Raw genomic sequence first — 20019 nt, forward strand, 5'->3', positions numbered from 1 at the left:
TAAAAATGTCTAGAATCGCCACTGCACAGCAGTGAATAATGAATAATCAAAAAAGCACTATTCAGAAAAATCTAGATGTAAACCCATGACTTTCAGACTTTTGACATTATTCTTTTAAGGAAGAGTTCTACAAGTGCACTGCTTAATCAAGTGTCAGCAATATGAACAAACAATCAGTGACTAAATAAATTGCGAGGGAATGCAAAAGGTGAGAGAATATACAATATAATAGTATCAGCAAAGATTGTTAAGGCGGAGCCTTAACAATCTTTGGTATCAGTATCAAGAAATAGGCCCAACTCCGGGAAAAAAAAAAAAAAAAAAAAAAAAAAAACTAGTTGATCCTTACGGGACCCCGTACGAACGCGACCGTAGTGTGGCGCGGGAAGTTCACGCTCACGCAAAGAGCTGCGGAAGTAGGCTACCCTGAAACGCTCTCAAAACAAACATGGATAGTTCTGTTGTACACTGGTTTAAAGGCTTTACAGCTGTCGGGTAGGCTAGTTTGGGTTAGGCTACAACTAGGAAATATAGACCTACGTTCAAGTATGGAAATAGTGGCCGATATTATCGAATTTCGAGTACCATCAGAGAACAACAAAACACTCTTCGTATGGGACATCCTCCCGGATAATTCTGAAGCCTATGTTTATGTAAGTCTGTGTCCCATGTAGGCTATTGACATAAGACGAAGAACTGCAGTATTTTCTCATGTTTGTTGTCGCATTCATAAACTGTAGCCCACATTTCTGAAGAAGAGAGAATAGCTGACAGCTCTCTGTTTTTAATCGCACAGGAAGCTATTTGGAATGTCTTCTCCGCCTTCGGAGCTCTTTACCTCGTGAAGGTGTGTCCTAACGCCGCATTGGCCAAGCCAGGATTCTATGCAATGGTGAAGTTCTACTCTGCAGCGCAAGCGTCCAAAGCGCAGAGTTCCACAGACAAGACGTGCCTCTTCCAGCGCTCACCTGTGACAGTAAATTTGTCTGGTCCCATTATTATTTACCTAGGTTACTCAGTGGACAAACTCTACGATTTAAGCCTTGATTAAAATGCTTACACACTGATCACCTATGGTTTGTGTCCGTTACTGCAACAGTAGCCTAACACTAGAATAAGAAATGTTGCAGAAATTGGGGGAGATATGTCTTAGTTTGAATTGTACTGTTATATGTAGTTGGACAGAAGTCAGGCTTAGATAGATAGATGATAGATAGATACTTTATTGATCCTCAAGGGGAAATTCAAAATTCCCCTTTATAATTAATAAATTCCCCTTTTACATCAGTTTGCTTTTAACTACATATAAATGCATACATGAATAGATTTTATTTTATACTTCCTCTGAGATATTTTATTGATTTAACATCTGAATGTTGATTGTTTGTCTTTTTTCAATGCTTCTGTGTTTTAGGTTCGACTGAGCACCAGGGTGAATTCAGCTTTCCAACTCAATGCCAAACCTCTTAGCCATGCCAGATGCCAGGAACTAGCCAATCACTACCTGGGGTTCAATGGGTGGTCCACACATATTCTTACAGTAAGGAGCCAGTTTCGTCCTTAGTTTTGTGGCCAGATGGACCATTTCAGTACATTGTGCTGGAGTTTCACTTCCTGAACTTCAAAGGCTGATTCCTGACCTCTGTAACTGAACATCAGTTGTTCCCCCTGTTTTTCTGTCTATCGTGCTCTCCTTATGACTGAGGCTTGTTTTTTTTTTGGTTAAGATGAAGGACTTCTCCAGTTGTAGCAGACCTGGTACTGGCATTGATGGCTTGCCGGAGGGTGGCAGTGGTAGCCAGGAGTCGTTCCTGAAATACGGCTGCATGGTGGAGGTGACCTTCCCCCAGCACGGCACAAGCTGCCGGGGCATCGGCGTCACAGAGGAGCCCCTGGATGGAGATGAGCGTGAGTGTTTGGATACATGGACCTCCGACCCTGGGACCACCCCATGACTTTCATGCTATTTGCATTTCTATAAACGCTCGTGTTTCCTGTGTGGAAAACAAAAACAACAACAAAAACGACAAGCCATGTTGTTGCATAGAATCAATGGGAGCAGTAGAAAAACCCTGACTTATTTTTAGGTGTCTCTAAAGTTATCTCATTGTCAAATTGTCATTCATAGCTTTTGAATACTGTGGTGCAAGATTCTCACTGCTGCGGCTTAACTGCCATCTTGTTCAGGTCTTGAAGAGGTGCTTTGGAAGAGGGGGAAACTCCAGAAGTGGGCTAGAGACAAAGCAGTGGTCAATGCTTTTGAGAAAGTCCTTCTGGTTGTTCTGGGTGAGTCATTTTTGTCTTATCAGTGCTTATTCCACTGCTTGGTTGAATTTCCCATTGTTCTACGTAATTTAGAACGACCATTAACCGTATGTTATCTGCACACCTATGAAGTAGATCCATTTTTTTGGCCGTATCACACTTGTATATTAATTCGCCGAACTCGTTGTGAAGTTTAAATGAACTGTCACGTTGCATCCGAGCTGTAAAATGCAGACGTTCAGAACATTGCAACATTGTAGCATATGACGGAGGTGGCTTTTAGCTAGATGGATGACAGCAGGCTAAGTAAAATAGTGATGTTTCAAAGCTAAAGTTCATCAGAATCTTGGTATACGCCCGCTTGACAACGGGAGAGATAGAACTAACAACTGGCCTTTGGCCGTAGCAACCATCCATTTAGAACTAGTAACGGCAGTTTGTCCTGCGAGTTGAGAAATTAGTTGATATGTGTCAGAAGAAATTAGTTCTACAAACAAGATAGTTTTAGCGATTAAAACGTTTAAATTGTAACAGGAAATGAACACAACGCAAGTGGCAACAGTAGAATAAGCGGGATAATGGACTCCACGGTGGTCTGTTCACAGAAGTTAATGCACTTATGAGCCTCCGCTTCGCGTCGGGGCCGTTTTACAACCTCAACCGTGCATTAACTTCTGTGAACAGACCACCGTGTCGTCCATTATCCCTTACTTAGTGGAATTCAGATTGCTGAAAGTTTGCACTGTATGTCATTCCGAGGGCTGATGGTGGTGATATATGTTATGCATGATGTTTCATGTGTCTGTTAATCAGCAGCTTGACAAGATCTGTGTGTGCGTTCCTGTTCTCATATCTATCTCATATCTATTATCATAATTATAGATATTTCAAGAGTGTGTCCTTGGTCAGAGGTAGTCTGGAATTGACACTGTATCAGCCTTAGTGAATTTTACTCTGTCATCATGTTATGTTGAAAATAACATGCTATTATGGGTTAGAAGTATAATCTTATTCATCAAGTTATTTTGTTAATGGCTCATCCTACACTTATATATGAACTAAAAGGCAGTTGACGATCAGGGGCCTCATGTAAAAAGCTTGCGTACACACAAAAATCTTGCGTGCACCATCTTTCACACTCACGGTCGGATGTATCAAAAGTAAATGAACGTGAGAATGTGCGTTCCTCCCGGGTTTCTCCACAGCAACTATACAGTATGTGTGGCGTACGAACATTTCCAATGTGTATCTTCAGTTGGCGACACTTAAAGGCAACGCAGCGCAACATTATTAGGCCTAGTTGATCACAAGTCTAGGCCTTTATTTGCACAGCATATTGTGAAATGTGGGATAACATTTCAAAGTAGGCCTATGTATAAATGGGCATGCAACATGCGCAAATACTACTAAGCTATGCAACAGCCTACATTTATAATGACATCTATTAATATTTCAGATTTTTAAGAGCTTTCCTCGAAACCTGTGATGAATGGGGTTTGATTCACACATTTGCCCATGCCTTGAACATTTGCTGGGTGTTTTCACTTCATATCGCCGATAGTTTTCATTAAATACATATGGGACAGGATCATCCAAGTGAATAGATATAGCCTGACTAATAAGCGCGAATTGAAGCTATTTCCCTTAGTGTGATTGACTGCATAGGCTATTTTGATTTTCCTCGAGTAAGCATTTGCATTATTGTTGTCACACCTGTGTGCAAATTATAGGAATATGATCCAGAAATCATAATGTGGCAAGGTGGCGTGGATCAACTTTGTTAATTCTTGTTTAATTCTTGTTAATGACTTTTTAATTAATCCAGTTATTTTGTAATGGTCCAAATGCCCACCAAACCCCGTTATGCGAACCCTGTCACCTACTTGCAGACTGACCAATAGGGTGCATCCGCCTTTACATATGCAAATTAACCTGTCCCTATGCTTAACATTGGGTTTCTTTATGTTGTCATACATATTTTGGTGATTTTTCTCAGAAAAACGTTTTTTTTTTTCTGTTTTGAATAATATGTTATTTGATGAAAAACACCTTAATGTGTATTGTAACACTTATCATTAATCTTTTATTATAACTGCTATGGTGTTATAAAAAGCTCATAATTCCAAATCAGATATAGGCTACATGAGTGGGAATGTTTTGTTTAGTGTAGAGTAGTAGTTGTATCACACAGGATTACATGAAATTTCTTGCAACATGGCTTTTAGTGGAGTGTATTAGTAGCCTAATGGCAATCCACAGTCATCAAAATGTACTCTGTCTACAAGACAATCATCTTGGATATTTGGTTTGGGCAGTGGCCTTGTTCAGGATGACTCGATTATCACTGGATTCCGTCTTCCAAACTGTCCTCAAGTTCTCAGGTGCTTTATGTGGTATCTTTCGGATGGTTCATCAGAAAACAGAACAAAGTGGGAATCAGCAAATATCGTGTGAATGTGAAGTGATAATGACTGATCGGATTATAGTATAAACGGCAAGTTTCAAATATGATACGTATTTTACATCGACTTGGTGGGCCACATATATTGTTTTCCAGCCTTCAAATTTGGTACTGGGAAAACCCATGACAGCAAGCTTTTATTGATAGTTTACTTCCGTGTTGTTTATTGAAAATGCCTGGCAAAGGCAATTTTTATTGCATCTTCCAGCAACAAAAACATGTTACATTTATTTAGCGCTTTTCTCAACACTCAAAGTGCTTCACATGGAAAGGGGGACCTCACTAGCACCCACCTGGGTGATGCACGGCAGCCATTGTGCGCCAGAACACTCACCACACACTAGATTGAGGTGGAGAGTGAGGGAGCCAATCACACTGGGGGATGAGGTGGAGAGTGAATGAGCCAATCACACTGGGGGATGATTAGGGGGCCAGATTGAATGAGCCAGGTTGGAAATTTAGCCAGGACATCAGGGAATCCCCTACTCTTTGCGATAAGTGCCATGGGATCTTTAATGACCACAGTGAGTCAGGACCTCAGTTAAACGTCTCATCCGAAGGACGGCATCTCCTACAGTACAGTGTCCCGGCACTGCACTGGGGCATTAGGATTGATCTTTTTGGCCAGCGGGAAGAGTGCCACCTACTGACCACCCACCAACACCACTTCCAGCAGCAACCTAGTTTTACCAAGGAGGTCTCCCATCCAAGTACTAACCAGGCCCACACCTGCTTAGCTTCAGTAATTCAGCGAAGACAAGGAATCCGTTGGTCTGGCTGCTTCCCCCAAAATGTACACTACTGCCATATCTCAGGAAGTAATAAAGATAGACACACAACCCACACCAAATGATGTAGGAAGTCCATATTTATATTCAACTTCCATTGACATTATAGGGCTAAACCCATTATTTTTGGCGTTATTTAAGAAAAAATGATATTTTCAGCCTAGCTTTATGGACGTCTTTAGTTGGAAACTTCTGAGGCTCGGTGAGCCACCTAAACATCAATAGAATTCAATAAAATTTCTCATGGAAGTTTTATTTGGTTAATGGAACAAATTATTCTAGGGACAGATTGATTTTCAAATGTTTTTCAAAAAGTGAGGCGGATGATGCACCCTATTGACCAATGAATCTGCCACGGTCTCTGACCCTAGTAGCCACTGCCACGCTCTGTCACTACTGTTTTTTTGTTTTAAATTACAAATGATAAAGACGTGGATAAGATTTGGATAAGAGCACTTCTACCTCGCATTCGCTGGAAATAAAGTTTTTTTTTTTCATTTGATGATTTCAATTATTACATTACTTTATTACATTGTCTAGTTAGCATATTTAAATGAGTGTGATTGAGGGAGGGTGGAGTGTAATGTTCGTGGATGTGCGCTTAATTTCGTGTTAATTGGGATGTACAAAGAAAAGTTGCGCAGATTGCTGCGTACGCACAGTTTCATACATCTGATTTTTTTTGGTGCGCGTACTGCTTTCCAGATTTTCGTGTATGAAATGTTTTAGTAGGAATTCTACGCAAGTCTTTGTACATTAGGCCCCAGGTGAGGACTTTTTTGTCTTTCAGGAATGAATGCTTATAGTAATTTATTTCAGAGACTTCAGACTTGCATTGATAAGGACTGAGTATCTGTAAAGCACTATGGCATTTTGTTCTTATGTGTCTGAAGGCAATGGGAAAGTGGCGGTTGAGTGTAAAATTGATCCAGATGAAATTCTCCCTAATGATGAAGTGGAAGGAATCATAAAGGTATGAAGCACCTCTTTTAAGCTGTGGCACAGATGGTACTGGAAAGGTGACAACCTTTTCTTTTTTTAAATAGTTTATTCCCACAACAGCGTGGTTAAAAATAAATTCAGTTTTTGGGACTCTTGATGCAAACAATTCCCCTATGATTAAACTGAGTAAAAATGGATTTATGAAAGCTTACTAATGCAGTTGTTGCTATATGGAGGTGGTTTTGAGCACCAAGTTGACCTACCATAGGTTTTACTTGGTCCATTTACAAAAATGTTGTATTAAACCCACTATAGAACCCTTTTAGACAGGAGATTGCAGTGTTTGTTCTGTTATGGTGGTTGTCATGTAGTGATTGTCCTTTCCTCATGTTAGTTTCCTGGTGTAAAGTTAGCTGGGTAACACTTTACTTGACAGTATTGATATAAGAGTGACATGACACTGTCATGACCCATTAACCCTAACCCTAATTCTAACTTGTTTGACAAAAACCGAATGACAGAAGCGTCATGTCCTAAACTTTTATGACTTGTTTATGACACGTTCATGACAGTGTCATGTCACTCTTATGTCGATACTGTCAAGTAAAGTGTAACCGTTAGCTGTATCATTGAACATGTCTTTTAATGTCATCTTTCATGTTGCTTCACTCAAATCTATGTACAGTATCAGTCATCACCTAGAAAATGAGCTATGACCTGTGGTAATGTTTGCTCTAAGTTTTCTGTTTTTATTTTTCCCTTTATGGGAGACCTAATGTGTTTTTTTTTTCTCTGGCAGGTGAATGATATACCATGGAGTGAGTATGAGAAAGCTGGAGGGGATGAGGAGGACATCTCTTGGGACTTCAGTTTGCATGTGGCTGATTAGCACAGGAATGTTGAAGACGTGGAGCCTCACGATCAACCGTGGATCCCTACCTAAAGCCTTAGCTGAAGGACCAGAGAGAGAGCGAGGCGAGTGTTTTCCAAGCTCATTCAGTGAATGATCGGTAATATTGCATGTATTGGCAATTAATTGTTTGTTTATTTATTTATTTGTCATCGTTAGAGTGTACAGTAATCTACTTACATTTGTTTTCTGACGTGTGTTATCACAATGTCAAGAATAATAATAATAATTAAAAAATTAATTCAATTACTGAAAATATGACCACCTTGAGTATTTGTTGAAATATTGTTGATGTAAATGTTTATTGTTTATTAAAAACAAAAATCAAATGGTTCCGTGTCATCCTTGTGGGGCTACATGGCCACCAAGTTTCGTGCAGCCCGGTCTTTCCCTGTCCTGGGAATTATTGGCTCACAATTACTGGGGGGGGGGATCCTGAAGGAAAAAACCTTTTTATATATATATATATATATATATATATATATATATATATAATCACAGGAAGCAAGTGGAGAGAGAGATGGGGTGAAATTGGGATAGGACACAGGGCGGACTCGCTTTAGTCAGCTGTGCCACAGTGCCCCCCATAAATATACAATTCAACAATATCAAAATAACCTGTTTCTTAATTAAAAAAAATAAAAATAATAATTATTTAATTGATTTATGTCAAATATGTAACTGTATTCTGAATCACTTGAGGCTGGACATTTAGTGTTGAAAACACTGCACCCCAGGGCCACCATACGAACGGCACTTCTGCCATTGTCTGAGCGGCCCTCTGTAGGCGATTACCGACCAAGCGACCTTCTAGTTTCGGGTAGGAAACCCCCTTCAGAAATTGAAACGGAAAAGAGCTGCTATGCTATAGGAATTCAGAGATCTGTTTTCTAAAGACTGCTGATGGCGCATATTTAGTTTGTTTATTATTGCACTTCTCAACTGTAGGAAGACCCCGAGAGCAGATCTTGTTAAGGGTGCCTTCAATGCTACTCATACATTAATTTCAGCATACACCTGTCTACTTAGAGCTTGTTTTTGTATGTATGTGTGCCCATATTTTTAACATCTAAATATGCATGGCAGAAATCCGGCACCCTATGGATACCAGAGTTAGTAATAAATATCTGAATCACTTGAGGCTGGTCATCTAGTGTTCGACACACTGTAGCACTGATATGAAGAAAGAGCTTTTCCTTCCTCACTGTGGGTTCTAAATAAAAAGAGATAAATAATTGAAAAAGACATAAAGGACAAGTATTAATTTTAGGCTTGGACAATAGCATGTTAATCTTACCTTTGAATAGTGAGTTGTTAACCTTAGTTCTTTGGAGAGGTTGAATAGAGGTGTAGCAGGCTGTCAGCAGAATGGCCTCTCCCTCTCATCTGTGGGAGCAGGGCAGCTGCAGCTCTCAGCAACCCCTCCCTGTCCTCTCGCCTCAAAACAGCAGCACTCTCCTGGGAGCCCCAGCCAGAGGTGGAGAGCTGCACCTGCGTTGTGTTGAACCTGCGCGATTCAGCCCTGCACACGCCCGGACTCGAACCCGCGAACAGCAGCACCTCGGATCGGGAGGCGAGCGCGCTAACAATTGAGCCAATAGCCCAGGCTACTGGCTCGCATGCCAGCAGCACTCTTGAGGCGTCGAGGAGTGAGGTTTACCAACATTCCACAAGCACAGCTAAGCTAGCTGGCATCCGTTACACTCACCCCCCAAACCTCACTCCCGATCCTGGTCACGCCACCAATGTAACCTGCGTTGTGTTGATCAAGCGATTCAGCCGTGCACATGCCCGGACTCGAACCCGTGAACAGCAGCACCTCGGATCGGGAGGCGAGCGCGCTAACAATTGAGCCAATAGCCCAGGCCAACCAAACAGGGAAGTGAATCCCCTGATCTGTCTGCGGCTTGCTTGCCAGCCTTTCCCAATCACGGTACTTAGCAAAGGGGTCATTCCACGTCAGTTCAACCAGGGCCCACGCACTTAGGTCTCAAAAAATTCTGAAAAAATTACCAGGTGTACCTGTTACCCAGGAGACACGCTGTAAAATTACTCTTATGTAAGATCAATACTTTCCATGATACAGCCAGTTTTACAGGGGGAGGGGGTGTCGATTTTGTCCAGCCTCGTTTTTTTTGTCAAAGTTCCCAAGCCCACAGCGCAAGAACTAAACCATGTAGGAGGCTCAAATTTTGAATGGTGGTACATAAATAGGAATAGTATGTAGCAAAATTGTCACGTTTGGTCTGGATAATCCTGCATGGTCATAGCTGTCCCTCAAAGTTGATACAAGTTTTATTGGAGTTTTTGGCTGGGCTCTGTTTAAGCCTTCAGAAGACATATTTGTACTCAACATAGGCTCTTGATTTATTTTCCTTACTGAGATAAGTAGAAACACTCTCACAAAAAGCAATGAACAGAAAATAAATCCCTTCAGGGTCTGAACAGCAGACCTCACAAGTCTGAAAAATCATTTTGGTTATCATTTTCAGAGCACCCAAACACCTTGTGGGAATATACAAAGATTTTTTAAATATGTTTTTCCTTTTTCTCAATGATCCCTTCTTTTTGAAAACACCAATTTGACTTGTCTTATTCAAATCTTTCTTTTTTATTTTCCACCCTGAACATGGGCAAAATGCCCCATTGACATCAATATGTTTTATATAGTCATCACACTGCCACCTGTGGTTGTATAGAGTAACCTGTGGTAGATCAACTGCCAGTCTCAGGCTTTAAGCATACAAACTGGCTCTATTAAGACTACACAGCCTGTTCAACTGCTTCCTCTCCCAAAAACGGTTTCAAAATAAAAGTCCTCACTACAATATTTCACTGTTAAACAATTTAGCCCTTTAAACTACTGAACTTTTTAACTGTTCAGCCATTGTAACTGTTACTTTTCATCAACTATGACTCCTACCCACTGTAGCTAGTTAGCATGGTTAGCATGTTAGCATTGTTAATATTGCTAGCATTGTTAACATTTTTAACAAAACTGCTAAAAATGATTAGCTAAGTTACCTAAGTAACATGGTTAGCATAGTTAGCATGTTAGCATGCTAGTTAGCATAACTGTTAAAAATGATTAGCTAGGTTAGCTAAGTAACATGGGGGGTATTCCATCAACCTCGCTAATGAAGGCGGCGCTTAATAGAAATAGCCTGGCTTGAACTAGCGTAGACTTTCACTTGGGGCTGAAGCCGTTCCATTAACTCAAGTTAGCGGCAACTTTGCCTCGTTTATTCAAGCGAGGTTTAGTTCAGCTTCATCTCTGCTCGTGCACGAGGTAGAAAAGTAGACCAAAACAGTAGATTGACGAAAAGACAATATATGTCGTAAAATTAAGACAATACTAGATGATTTCTGTTCGATAGGCAAGCGCCATCTACAGGATTTTCATCGTCATCAAATTTAACATCGAGAGAAAAAAATTGATTGCCTACAGAAATTGGAGAATAATCAAAGCATACATTTAAAACAACAATGCTAATGGTTTGAAATCAATTGCGAGTTTGATTGGTTTTCACTCTTGAACACATAGACTATAGCCTACAGTCTATGCTTGAACAAAACGAGTGAATGAATAAATAGTATAAACTCAAAAACAACTTTGCCATATATTCAAAACTATCTATAGCCTACGTTCTTATATTAAAAGAGTTCACTCCAAATTATTGTCTAGGTGTAGGTGGTCATAAAATAAATTAGGATCAACACAATAGCCTATTGTCTCCCATAAGTCCCAAAGTGTTTGAAATAAAATTATCTGAAATGCAATGGCTTTCAATTCAATTTATGCCTAGTTTTTTATCTGTGTGGCACACAGTTGATTTGACATTCATGAACAATCGTCGACACATGAAGCAGTTTTAATTATTCGCTGCCTAGGCTACAGAATAATTATCCTTTGGCTTGCATCAGATATGTCACTGAACAGCCTACCAAATGTGCATGACCCTTTATCAGCAGTAGACATATGTCTTTCATCAAAGATTATAACTAAAATTGCCATCATCAAGGTGATAAACAATGTAGCCTTAATACTTGTATGGGAAGTTTAACCTGCGAACACGCAAGAATGTAATTCCTATCCTATACCGTCTCGCTGCTGCGTTACACCACCACGAGCGTAAGTGACACAGAGTAGCACGATTCCTAGAACCACACGCATGTGAAGTTAAAACATGTTTAATCGTATAATCTTCATACATTCTTTGGAGGTAGTAAATGTGTAAATCCATGCTTGGTGCACTGTCGGAAAAAAAAACATTTCTATAGGCCTACTTCTAGTTTTGAAGTTGTAGGCTACAGGTGACGAGAGCACAGGTTGACGGAACCATCTTTTTGGACTCGTTTTCCGACTGATTGTTTTTTTTTGCAACACAGCTTAATTTAGCTTGAAAGTTAACCTGCTACGGAGCAGGTTAGTTCTGTGGCATAAATTCCCATGGTTACCAAGCTGGGATTCACGTTAATCTCATTAATGGAACGGACTTCTCACTAAAATTAGCGAGACTTATCGAAATAAGCCAGGTTTGGCCTTTAGCGAGGTTGATGGAATACCCCCCAAGGTTAGCATAGTTAACATGTTAATATTGTTAGCATGCTAGTTAGCATAACTGCTAAAAATGATTAGCTAAGTTAGCTAAGTCACATGGTTAGCATAGTTAACAGCATTAGCATTATTAACATTTAAAAAAAACTGCTAGAAAACATCAGCTAAATTAACTAAGTTAAGTAACTTGGTTAGCATTATTATCTTTGTTAACATAGTTAGCATAACTGCTAGCAAACATTAGAGCCATTCCAACTGTTAGTTATTGTCAATTATCTACCTAAATAATTTAACCATTTAAACTATCCACCTATTTAACTGTTCAGTCATTCCAACTATATTAAACCTCATCTACCTAGCAACCAAATATAGTTTGTTTTTACTCTGTATGATATTTTACATCATATTTTTGCATTTTCATGCACTGTATTTCCTTCAGGGAATGCTTTTCTAGTTTATACTAAACTACCTTCTGAAAACGACTGTATACTGTCTACAATGCATTATATATTTTGTCCTGTTTATGCACCATCTACTTTGTATATCACATTGCACTTTTTCATATTTAAACATTAAAATAGAAAAAAACATGCAATACATTTTTTTCTCATCTTAACATAAGTAATCAACTGAGAAAGTTTCATGGTGATAGCTATAATTTAAAAATGTTACTCTATTCACGCTTTAATGATCTTATTATGCTAATTATGCAAATTGCCCAAGGTGCAACTTTTAGCAACCAAGTGGAAATCCATCCACTAGGCCTATAGATGACATTTCTGCAATAAATCTTTAAGGTACTCAACATTTCTGGGTTCACTATTGGGCCTATGGGAGATGCAACTACACTATAGGGCCTCATTTGCATATTTAAACATTAAAATAGAAAAAAACATGCAATGCATTTTTTCTCATCTTAACATAAGTAATCAACTGAGAAAGTTTCATGGTGATAGCAATAAAACTAGGGTACTCAACATATCTGGGTTCACTATTGGGCCTATGGGAGATGTAACTAGACTAAATAGGTTTTTCTGCTGTTGATTCGCTTACAGTCCTTGGTGGCCCTGTCAGTGCTTTGTAAAATGGTGCATTAAGACTACAAAAAGTCTCAAAAAGCATCTGAGCTAACATTCATTCCCAAACACCCACTAGGCTACTTCAATCCTCTATTTTTAAAGGTGTTTCAAGTAAGGAAGAGCATGGCTCAAAGTAGGGCTGAGAGGACGTAATTGACTATGTAAATTCGTCATAGTGAATAATTTGTGTCAACTCGCCGCAATATAGATTTATTAACGCACCCGTGATTTAAATACATTTAACGAAGGCCCTTTTGGACATGTCAGTTATTTGCACCACTGGTTAGATGTAAAACTGCATTTTGTTTTAGACTACTGGTATTTAATTTGTGCATTGACAATAAAGTTGAATATCATATGAAATAAAGATGACTAAAATCTTGCATAATGTAGAAGAAGAAACTAATCCATGGCATGACCTCTCTTCTTGATAGTGGTTGAAAAATGCATGGAACTGACAGGGATTGTTTTGTTTATTAATAAATAAATAAATAAAAATAAAACCTTATGCTGATACCTTTTGCTTTTCCCAAATACAATGTAGCCTACAGGTGTACATGACCTTTCATCAGTCCAGTTGCAATGGATGAACTGTGATGAACTGCCCTACTTGTGATTGTTTAGAGATTTTAAAGGTTTTATAACAATGCTACACATTTTTTGCTTGTGCTACAAATGTATCCACCTTTGCATCGCCAGTAGGCTACTTTCTGTGCGGCCCGCACACACACACACACACAGGCATGCCAAACAAGCATACACAAAAGTTTCAAGAGTGGGGGATGGAGTAGAAGATGGAGACAAATTGATGTGTGATTTATTTTCGCGGAATGGATGTACAGGACTGAGCGGCAGTCATATTTTGTACCGCTATGTAGTACATCTAGTTAACCTCATGTGAAGACTTGCATATGAAGAACATAATTCACATTCATATGAAATGTATTCTAGTTTTGGTCCCACTGACCTATAGTAGCACTGTATATTTTGCTCCTCCAACTAATATGTTCCATTGAAACAAATCGTGGTAAAATTACACATGAATGTCACAGTATGCATTTACATGTAGTATACATTATTTGATGTGTCATTTAACTGAAAAGTAAAATGCGATGTACAGTTCTACATGTTATGTTATTTTCTACATCTGAGAAACCTCAAATCTAAAATGTACATCTCCCGCATGTCTCTCTTATAATGCAATAATTCATTTGAATTATTTTATTTGCTCTGTCAATAAAGATGACTGATAAATAGAAGTTAGTAAAGCTCTACCATTCTCAAGTAATTTTAACATGCTCTTACCTTCTCTGGGGTTTGTAGTGCGGTTTCTGGTTTTGGGGAGCCCAATTTCCCGTAACATTTCTTGAAAGTCATAGTAAATCTGGGGCAAGCTCTCTTTCTGGCTTGTATGGTCCATGCTACGGTATGTTTGTTAACACTCTGCCTACTCACACTGACCAAATGTACTAGCCTGACAAGCCTGACCCAAATGTACAGCAACAGTTTGTAATCTTTGCAAGATAGGTGGCAACAGTGTGTGGACTGACAGCAACTTGGGATGTTTATATTCTGCCATGCAGGAGGACAATCACAGCACTTTCAACGGCCACTTTGTTGCCATCTGAATCTGAGAGTCTCTCTGATTGAAGCAATGGCTCCTGGGGAGAAAAAATAGATAAGCAGATAGTCTGATGATTATGGAGGCCGGCTTCCGCCATTATACTAATAAAAAATTCTGCTAAATTGCAACTATTCTTTTTTTTTTTTACTACAGTTGCATCTCTATTTCTCGGAATGCTGACTTTTCTCACAAATTGCGGCTATTTCTCGTAACTGGGCCTTTATTTCTAGTATTTTGATATTTTTAGTCCTGAGTGCTTTTCCAACCAACAAATAGATGAAACCACCTGTCTGCCCCCTGTACTGGCCCACACACTATAAAACTGATCTGAAAATAAACTCAGATCCAGAACTAGTAATTAAAAGCACAAGCTACTTTTATTAACAAGTTTAACAAACACAACTTTGCAAATAAAACAAACATTTAAAAATTATACAAGCTTTTATATATACACTTCAGAAATTACACCAGTTAAAATATACTTGAGGCTGGTATCAGGCCCGCTGCTGGCGATTTGGGTGCCCTTAGCAGAAAAAATAAGGGAACATTTCAATTACACATGGGGTGTGTTCGAAACGGGTAAAGTTGCTGCCTTTTAAGATATCTGACTGGGGAGCAAGGCAGCAAGTGCGGTTCGAAACCGAAAAAACAAATTCTGCTGCCTTTTAAGATTTCTTAGAATTCCCAAATAACGGTCATTTTTGAAGGCAGCATCGATGCACACTTCATGCTGCCTCCTACCAATAATCCCTTGCGGCAACATCTGAAACAGCTGTGAAAGGTAAACAAACATGGCGGATGACATCGGTAATGGCTGCTGAATCTGTTTAAAATGTCATTTGTGTGATCTTATTTTGCTTAGATTTGCAGATTACAGATTAGAAATAAACTATTTACTATCTGATTATGCCATTGTTGTAACCATTAATAGCGTCTGGTCTGATATATCTGCCGGCCGTAAAACTAATTTATACCGTTAGCCTGCTACCTTACGTAAGCTAATTAGTTTAACGTCAGGCCTTTGCTAACGTCATACCGTAGTGTTAACCAAAGATTCTAGAGTGCTACGCTCATTTTTAAAAGATGCATTTAATCCAAAGTCATGTCTAGTGAGACAGCTCTCTATGTAGGGAGGGAGGCAGTAGGCAGCTGTCTCCCATTTGGAACACACCCATGGTGTGCAGTCCAAGGTCATTGTGCTTAATGGTAAGTTCTTAGTCTCTCAGAACAGTAATCAGCATGTTTGACTACTTGAAAATGTATGTGTAAAGTATTGAGGACTGTTGGCTGGTGTGGATTGGTGCTGCCAGAATGATGTGTCGATTAAAACACGGGAATCCAGTTTTCCAGTCAACTCTTATTTTATTTTCCAGCTTTGGTTTTCTTTGAGTGTTATTGCTGGTGTCTACAAGCAAACAACCAACAAGGCAATCTCAGTATCATAACTTCAAATCATAAAGGAAATGCATTAATATGCAAATAGCAATGACTAAACACAGAAATAATTAAGCAAAGTGAATACCACATTACATAAACTAAATGAATCCTCATTGCTCCTATGAGCTTGAATGTGCCTGCAAAAAGACAATGCCAAGAGCATATGCCATGCACACTAAAGCTCTAAAAAGTACACAAAATAACATTCAAAGGAACTTGATATACTTAACAAATACTACTTCTATGCTGATGATACACAGCTGTATCTGCCCATTAGTTCCTCTGATCCTAGTATGCTGAATTCCTTAAATGAATGTCTTTGTGACATAAAAAACTGGATGTCAAACAATTTCCTCCAGTTGAATTCTGACAAAACAGAAGTCCTCATCATTGGATCCCAGCACATAGTGAAACAAATGATACCATCCTTAGGTCCCGTTCAATTTTTAGACTGTGTAAAACCTGTTGCAAAGAATCTTGGTGTCTGGTTTGACAGTAATTTAAGCTTTGAACGTCACATCACAAAGCTCATACAGTCTTGTTTCTATCACCTCAGAAATATTTCCAAGATTAGGTTCCATCTTAACTTTTAAAGACACTGAGACCATTATACATGCATTTATTTCTTCACGCCTGGATTACAGCAATAGTCTTTTTTCTTGTCTGAACCAAAAATCTATAAAGAGACTTCAAACTGTTCAGAATTCAGCTGCCCGGCTTCTTCAAGACAAAGTACTGTAATCACATTACTCCTGTTTTAGCCTCACTGCACTGACTCCCAGTAAGCTTTAGAATTGATTTTAAGATTCTTCTGATTACTTTTAAAGCTCTACATGGCCTGTCTCCCAACTACATATCTGATTTCCTAGTACATTATACACCTGTGCGTACTTTAAGATCATCTGGTAGTGGTTTCCTAACTATTCCTAAGGTCAATCTCAAAACTAAAGGGGAGAGAGCATTTAGTGTCAGGGCACCTAGGCTCTGGAATGACCTGTCTGATGAAATCAGGTCAGCCAAGTCAGTATGCTCTTTTAAATCCCTCCTTAAAACTCATCTTTACAAGCAAGCCTTCCTTAGTTTTGTTTAAGTAATATACTTCATTTTGTGTTAAGTTTATTAAGTTTTATTTCAGTGAGTTTTATTTCAGTAAGTTTTATTTCAGTGTAAGTTTATTTTCCTTTTTCAAATTTATGTTAAGTTCTAATTGAATTAGTATATATTATTTGATTGTTATATTATTATGTCTTATTTGCATTTTCATTTATGTTGATATTGTACAGCACTTTGTAACTTTGTTTTGAAAAGTGCTATATAAATAAAGATTATTATTATTATTATTATTATTATTATTATTACTACATTTAACTAACAAATAAAGGGAAATATAAACTTACAAATTCACAAATGCAACAATCCACTCGAGCTGGATGAGGATACAGCCACTGCAAACTGTGAGCCATCTACCACCGTATAGGCTACTGAGAGAAACACTGGAGTCTCAGGTTAATTACCTAATTTAGTGCAGGTGGAATGCAAGGGGGCATGTCTCAATTTGGCAGGGGGAAAGTACTGGAATTTCTAACAGCCACCCCAAATATGATTACATATTTGTCCAAAGAAATTCTAGTCATACAGTTTGGTCATTGGGGAAAGCAGGAAGAACTACCAGACGGCTGACAGGACGGATGAAATGTTTCCCATTGATAGCTATCTCAACCACTCTGACCCTGCCATCGGAACTCAACAGGATCTTGGTGACTGTTCCAATGGGCCAAGAGCCGCAAGGAAGCTGAGGGTCAATCACCATGACGACGGCAGCAGGGGGGATTGAAGAACTGTCTTCTCTCAACTTCTGACGGCTCTGAAGGCTTGGCAGGTAGTCTTTAATAAAGCTGGTCCAGAACTGGTCAGCGAGGATTTGACTGTCTCTTGAGGAAGCGACGCGTCTCGCCGCCCCATCAGGAGAATGTTTGGTGTTATGGGGTCCACATCAGAGATATTGGATGACACATAGCCAAGAGGTTTAGAATTCAGCATCTCTTCAACTTCTATGAGCACCGTGTGTAGCACCTCCTCTGTCATGACTTGAGTCCCCAAGGTGACACGTAAGGCAGATTTGACAGACCTCACCTGGCGTTCCCAAGTCCCACCAAAGTGAGGAGAATATGGTGGATTGAAAGAGAATTTGATTTGCTGCGACGCAAGCTTTTCTTGAAGTGCAGGACTAAGCTGAGAAAAGGCTTCTCTAAGCTCCCTTTCACCCCCTCGGAAATTCGTACCCAGTTCACAGATGAGCTCATAAGGACGACCTCTACGGGCTACGAACCGCCGAAGGGCTAAGAAGAAGCGGTCAGTGTCAATACCCGAAAGATCAAGATGGACACATCGGGTGGTCTGGCACTTAAAGAGGATCCCCCATCTCTTCTCATGTCTCCTACCAACTTTGATGGTGAAGGGACCAAAACAGTCCATGCCGGTTGACCAGAAAGGTGGCTTATGGAGTCGGAGTCTTGAGGCGGGTAAATCAGCCATTCTAGGGACTGAGGGAGAGCCCTTCCACTTGCGGCAGTCTACACACATCTTCTGGACCTTCTTGACTGCCTGCCGCCTACGTAAGATCCAGTACTTCCGCCGGAGTTGGGCGAACACTCTTTGTGGACCAGGGTGACACAGGGCTGAATCCATATCAGTGATGAGGAGGTTGGTGATATGATTCTTAGGATCAAGGACAATGGGATAGATAACATCTGGCTCGAGGTCTTGGCTATGACTGAGTCGGCCACCAACTCTGAGGAGTCCTGTAACTGGGTCAAATTCAGGCGTCAGCTCAGCCAGTCGACTTTGAGGGTAAACTTCTTGGCCACTCTCAAGGAGCTTATACTCGTCAGGGAAGTCCTCCCTCTGGGCTTGGCGAAGCAAATGCATCTCAGCTTGGACTCGACATAGCTTGGCATCTACCTCTGAGGTCCAAAGGCAGCTTACCAGCAGTGGCATCAAGCAGTTCTGACCAGGTGTTGAACTGGGAGTAGTCAGACTTGGAAGGACTGTCAGGAACTTGAACTGTGTCCGCAGAATAGAGATTTCCTTAATTCTAACATATCTTTATTAGACAACGGCGAGTCGAGGCCACTGTGATGCTGGTAAGTACAAGAAAGATGGGCCTGAAAACCAACGGCTGGTGCTGGTGAGCTCTGTCAATTTCTTGCCCCTTGTAATATCATCCGCTGAGTTATTAGCGGTATCCACGTACCTCCACTGCTCAGGCTGTGTGTGCTTGAGAATTTCTGTGATGCGGTTAGCCACAAAGACCTTATATCTGCAGGTGTCTGAGCGAATCCAGGTCAAGACTGTTGTAGAATCAGACCAAAGAATCACCTCTTGGATCGGCAGGGTGAATTCTCTCTGCAGGAGGTGGGCCAATTGAGAGCCGGTCAAAGCAGCACACAGTTCAAGACGTGGGATGGAGATGATCTTCTTAGGGGCTACTCTAGAGCAAGCTATGACGAAGGAAACAGACACATTGCCATGACTGTCTGTGAGTCTAAGGTATGCAACTGATCCGTATGCCTGTTCAGAGGCATCACAGAATATATGAAGCTCACAAATGCCTGGCACCTGAGTCTTTGCTGACCCGTACCACCGGGGGACTTGGATCTGCACAATTTTTGGTAACTCATTCTCCCATGCCGTCCATGCCACTCTGATGCCCTCTGGGATATCTGGATCATCCCATCCCCTGGTTGGCTTCATCGACAACTGTTGGAGCAGGATTTTAGCACGGGTGGTGAATGGGATAATGAATCCAAGAGGGTCATACTGATGGGCGAGTATCCGGTATAGGACCCGCATGGTGAGAACACTGTACTCCACTGGACGATGCTTAAAGCTCAAAGTGTCCTGCACACAATGCCAGGTAAGTCCAAGAGTGCCCTCACATGGATCAGAGCAGTCA

General features: G+C 40.2%; 1 protein-coding gene across 2 annotated transcripts; it reads left to right on the forward strand.

Annotated features, from left to right (window-relative positions):
• The first annotated feature begins 387 nt into the window (after positions 1-387).
• On the forward strand, positions 388-7695 carry rdm1 (RAD52 motif containing 1). 2 transcript variants are annotated; one of them, XM_048245743.1, is made up of 7 exons: positions 388-653; positions 797-976; positions 1415-1540; positions 1728-1908; positions 2188-2286; positions 6408-6487; positions 7256-7695. In XM_048245743.1, exons 1-7 carry the CDS (start codon positions 549-551, stop codon positions 7343-7345), a joined length of 861 nt encoding a protein of 286 aa, XP_048101700.1. In that variant the 5' UTR covers positions 388-548; the 3' UTR covers positions 7346-7695. The 2 variants fall into 2 exon arrangements, with proteins under 2 accessions (XP_048101700.1, XP_048101701.1); XM_048245744.1 differs by having other exon boundaries at positions 797-892.
• Positions 7696-20019: the final 12324 nt, after the last annotated feature.

The sequence above is a fragment of the Alosa alosa genome, chromosome 6 (assembly GCF_017589495.1).
Source record: "Alosa alosa isolate M-15738 ecotype Scorff River chromosome 6, AALO_Geno_1.1, whole genome shotgun sequence".
NCBI classification, from domain to species: Eukaryota; Metazoa; Chordata; class Actinopteri; order Clupeiformes; family Clupeidae; genus Alosa; species Alosa alosa.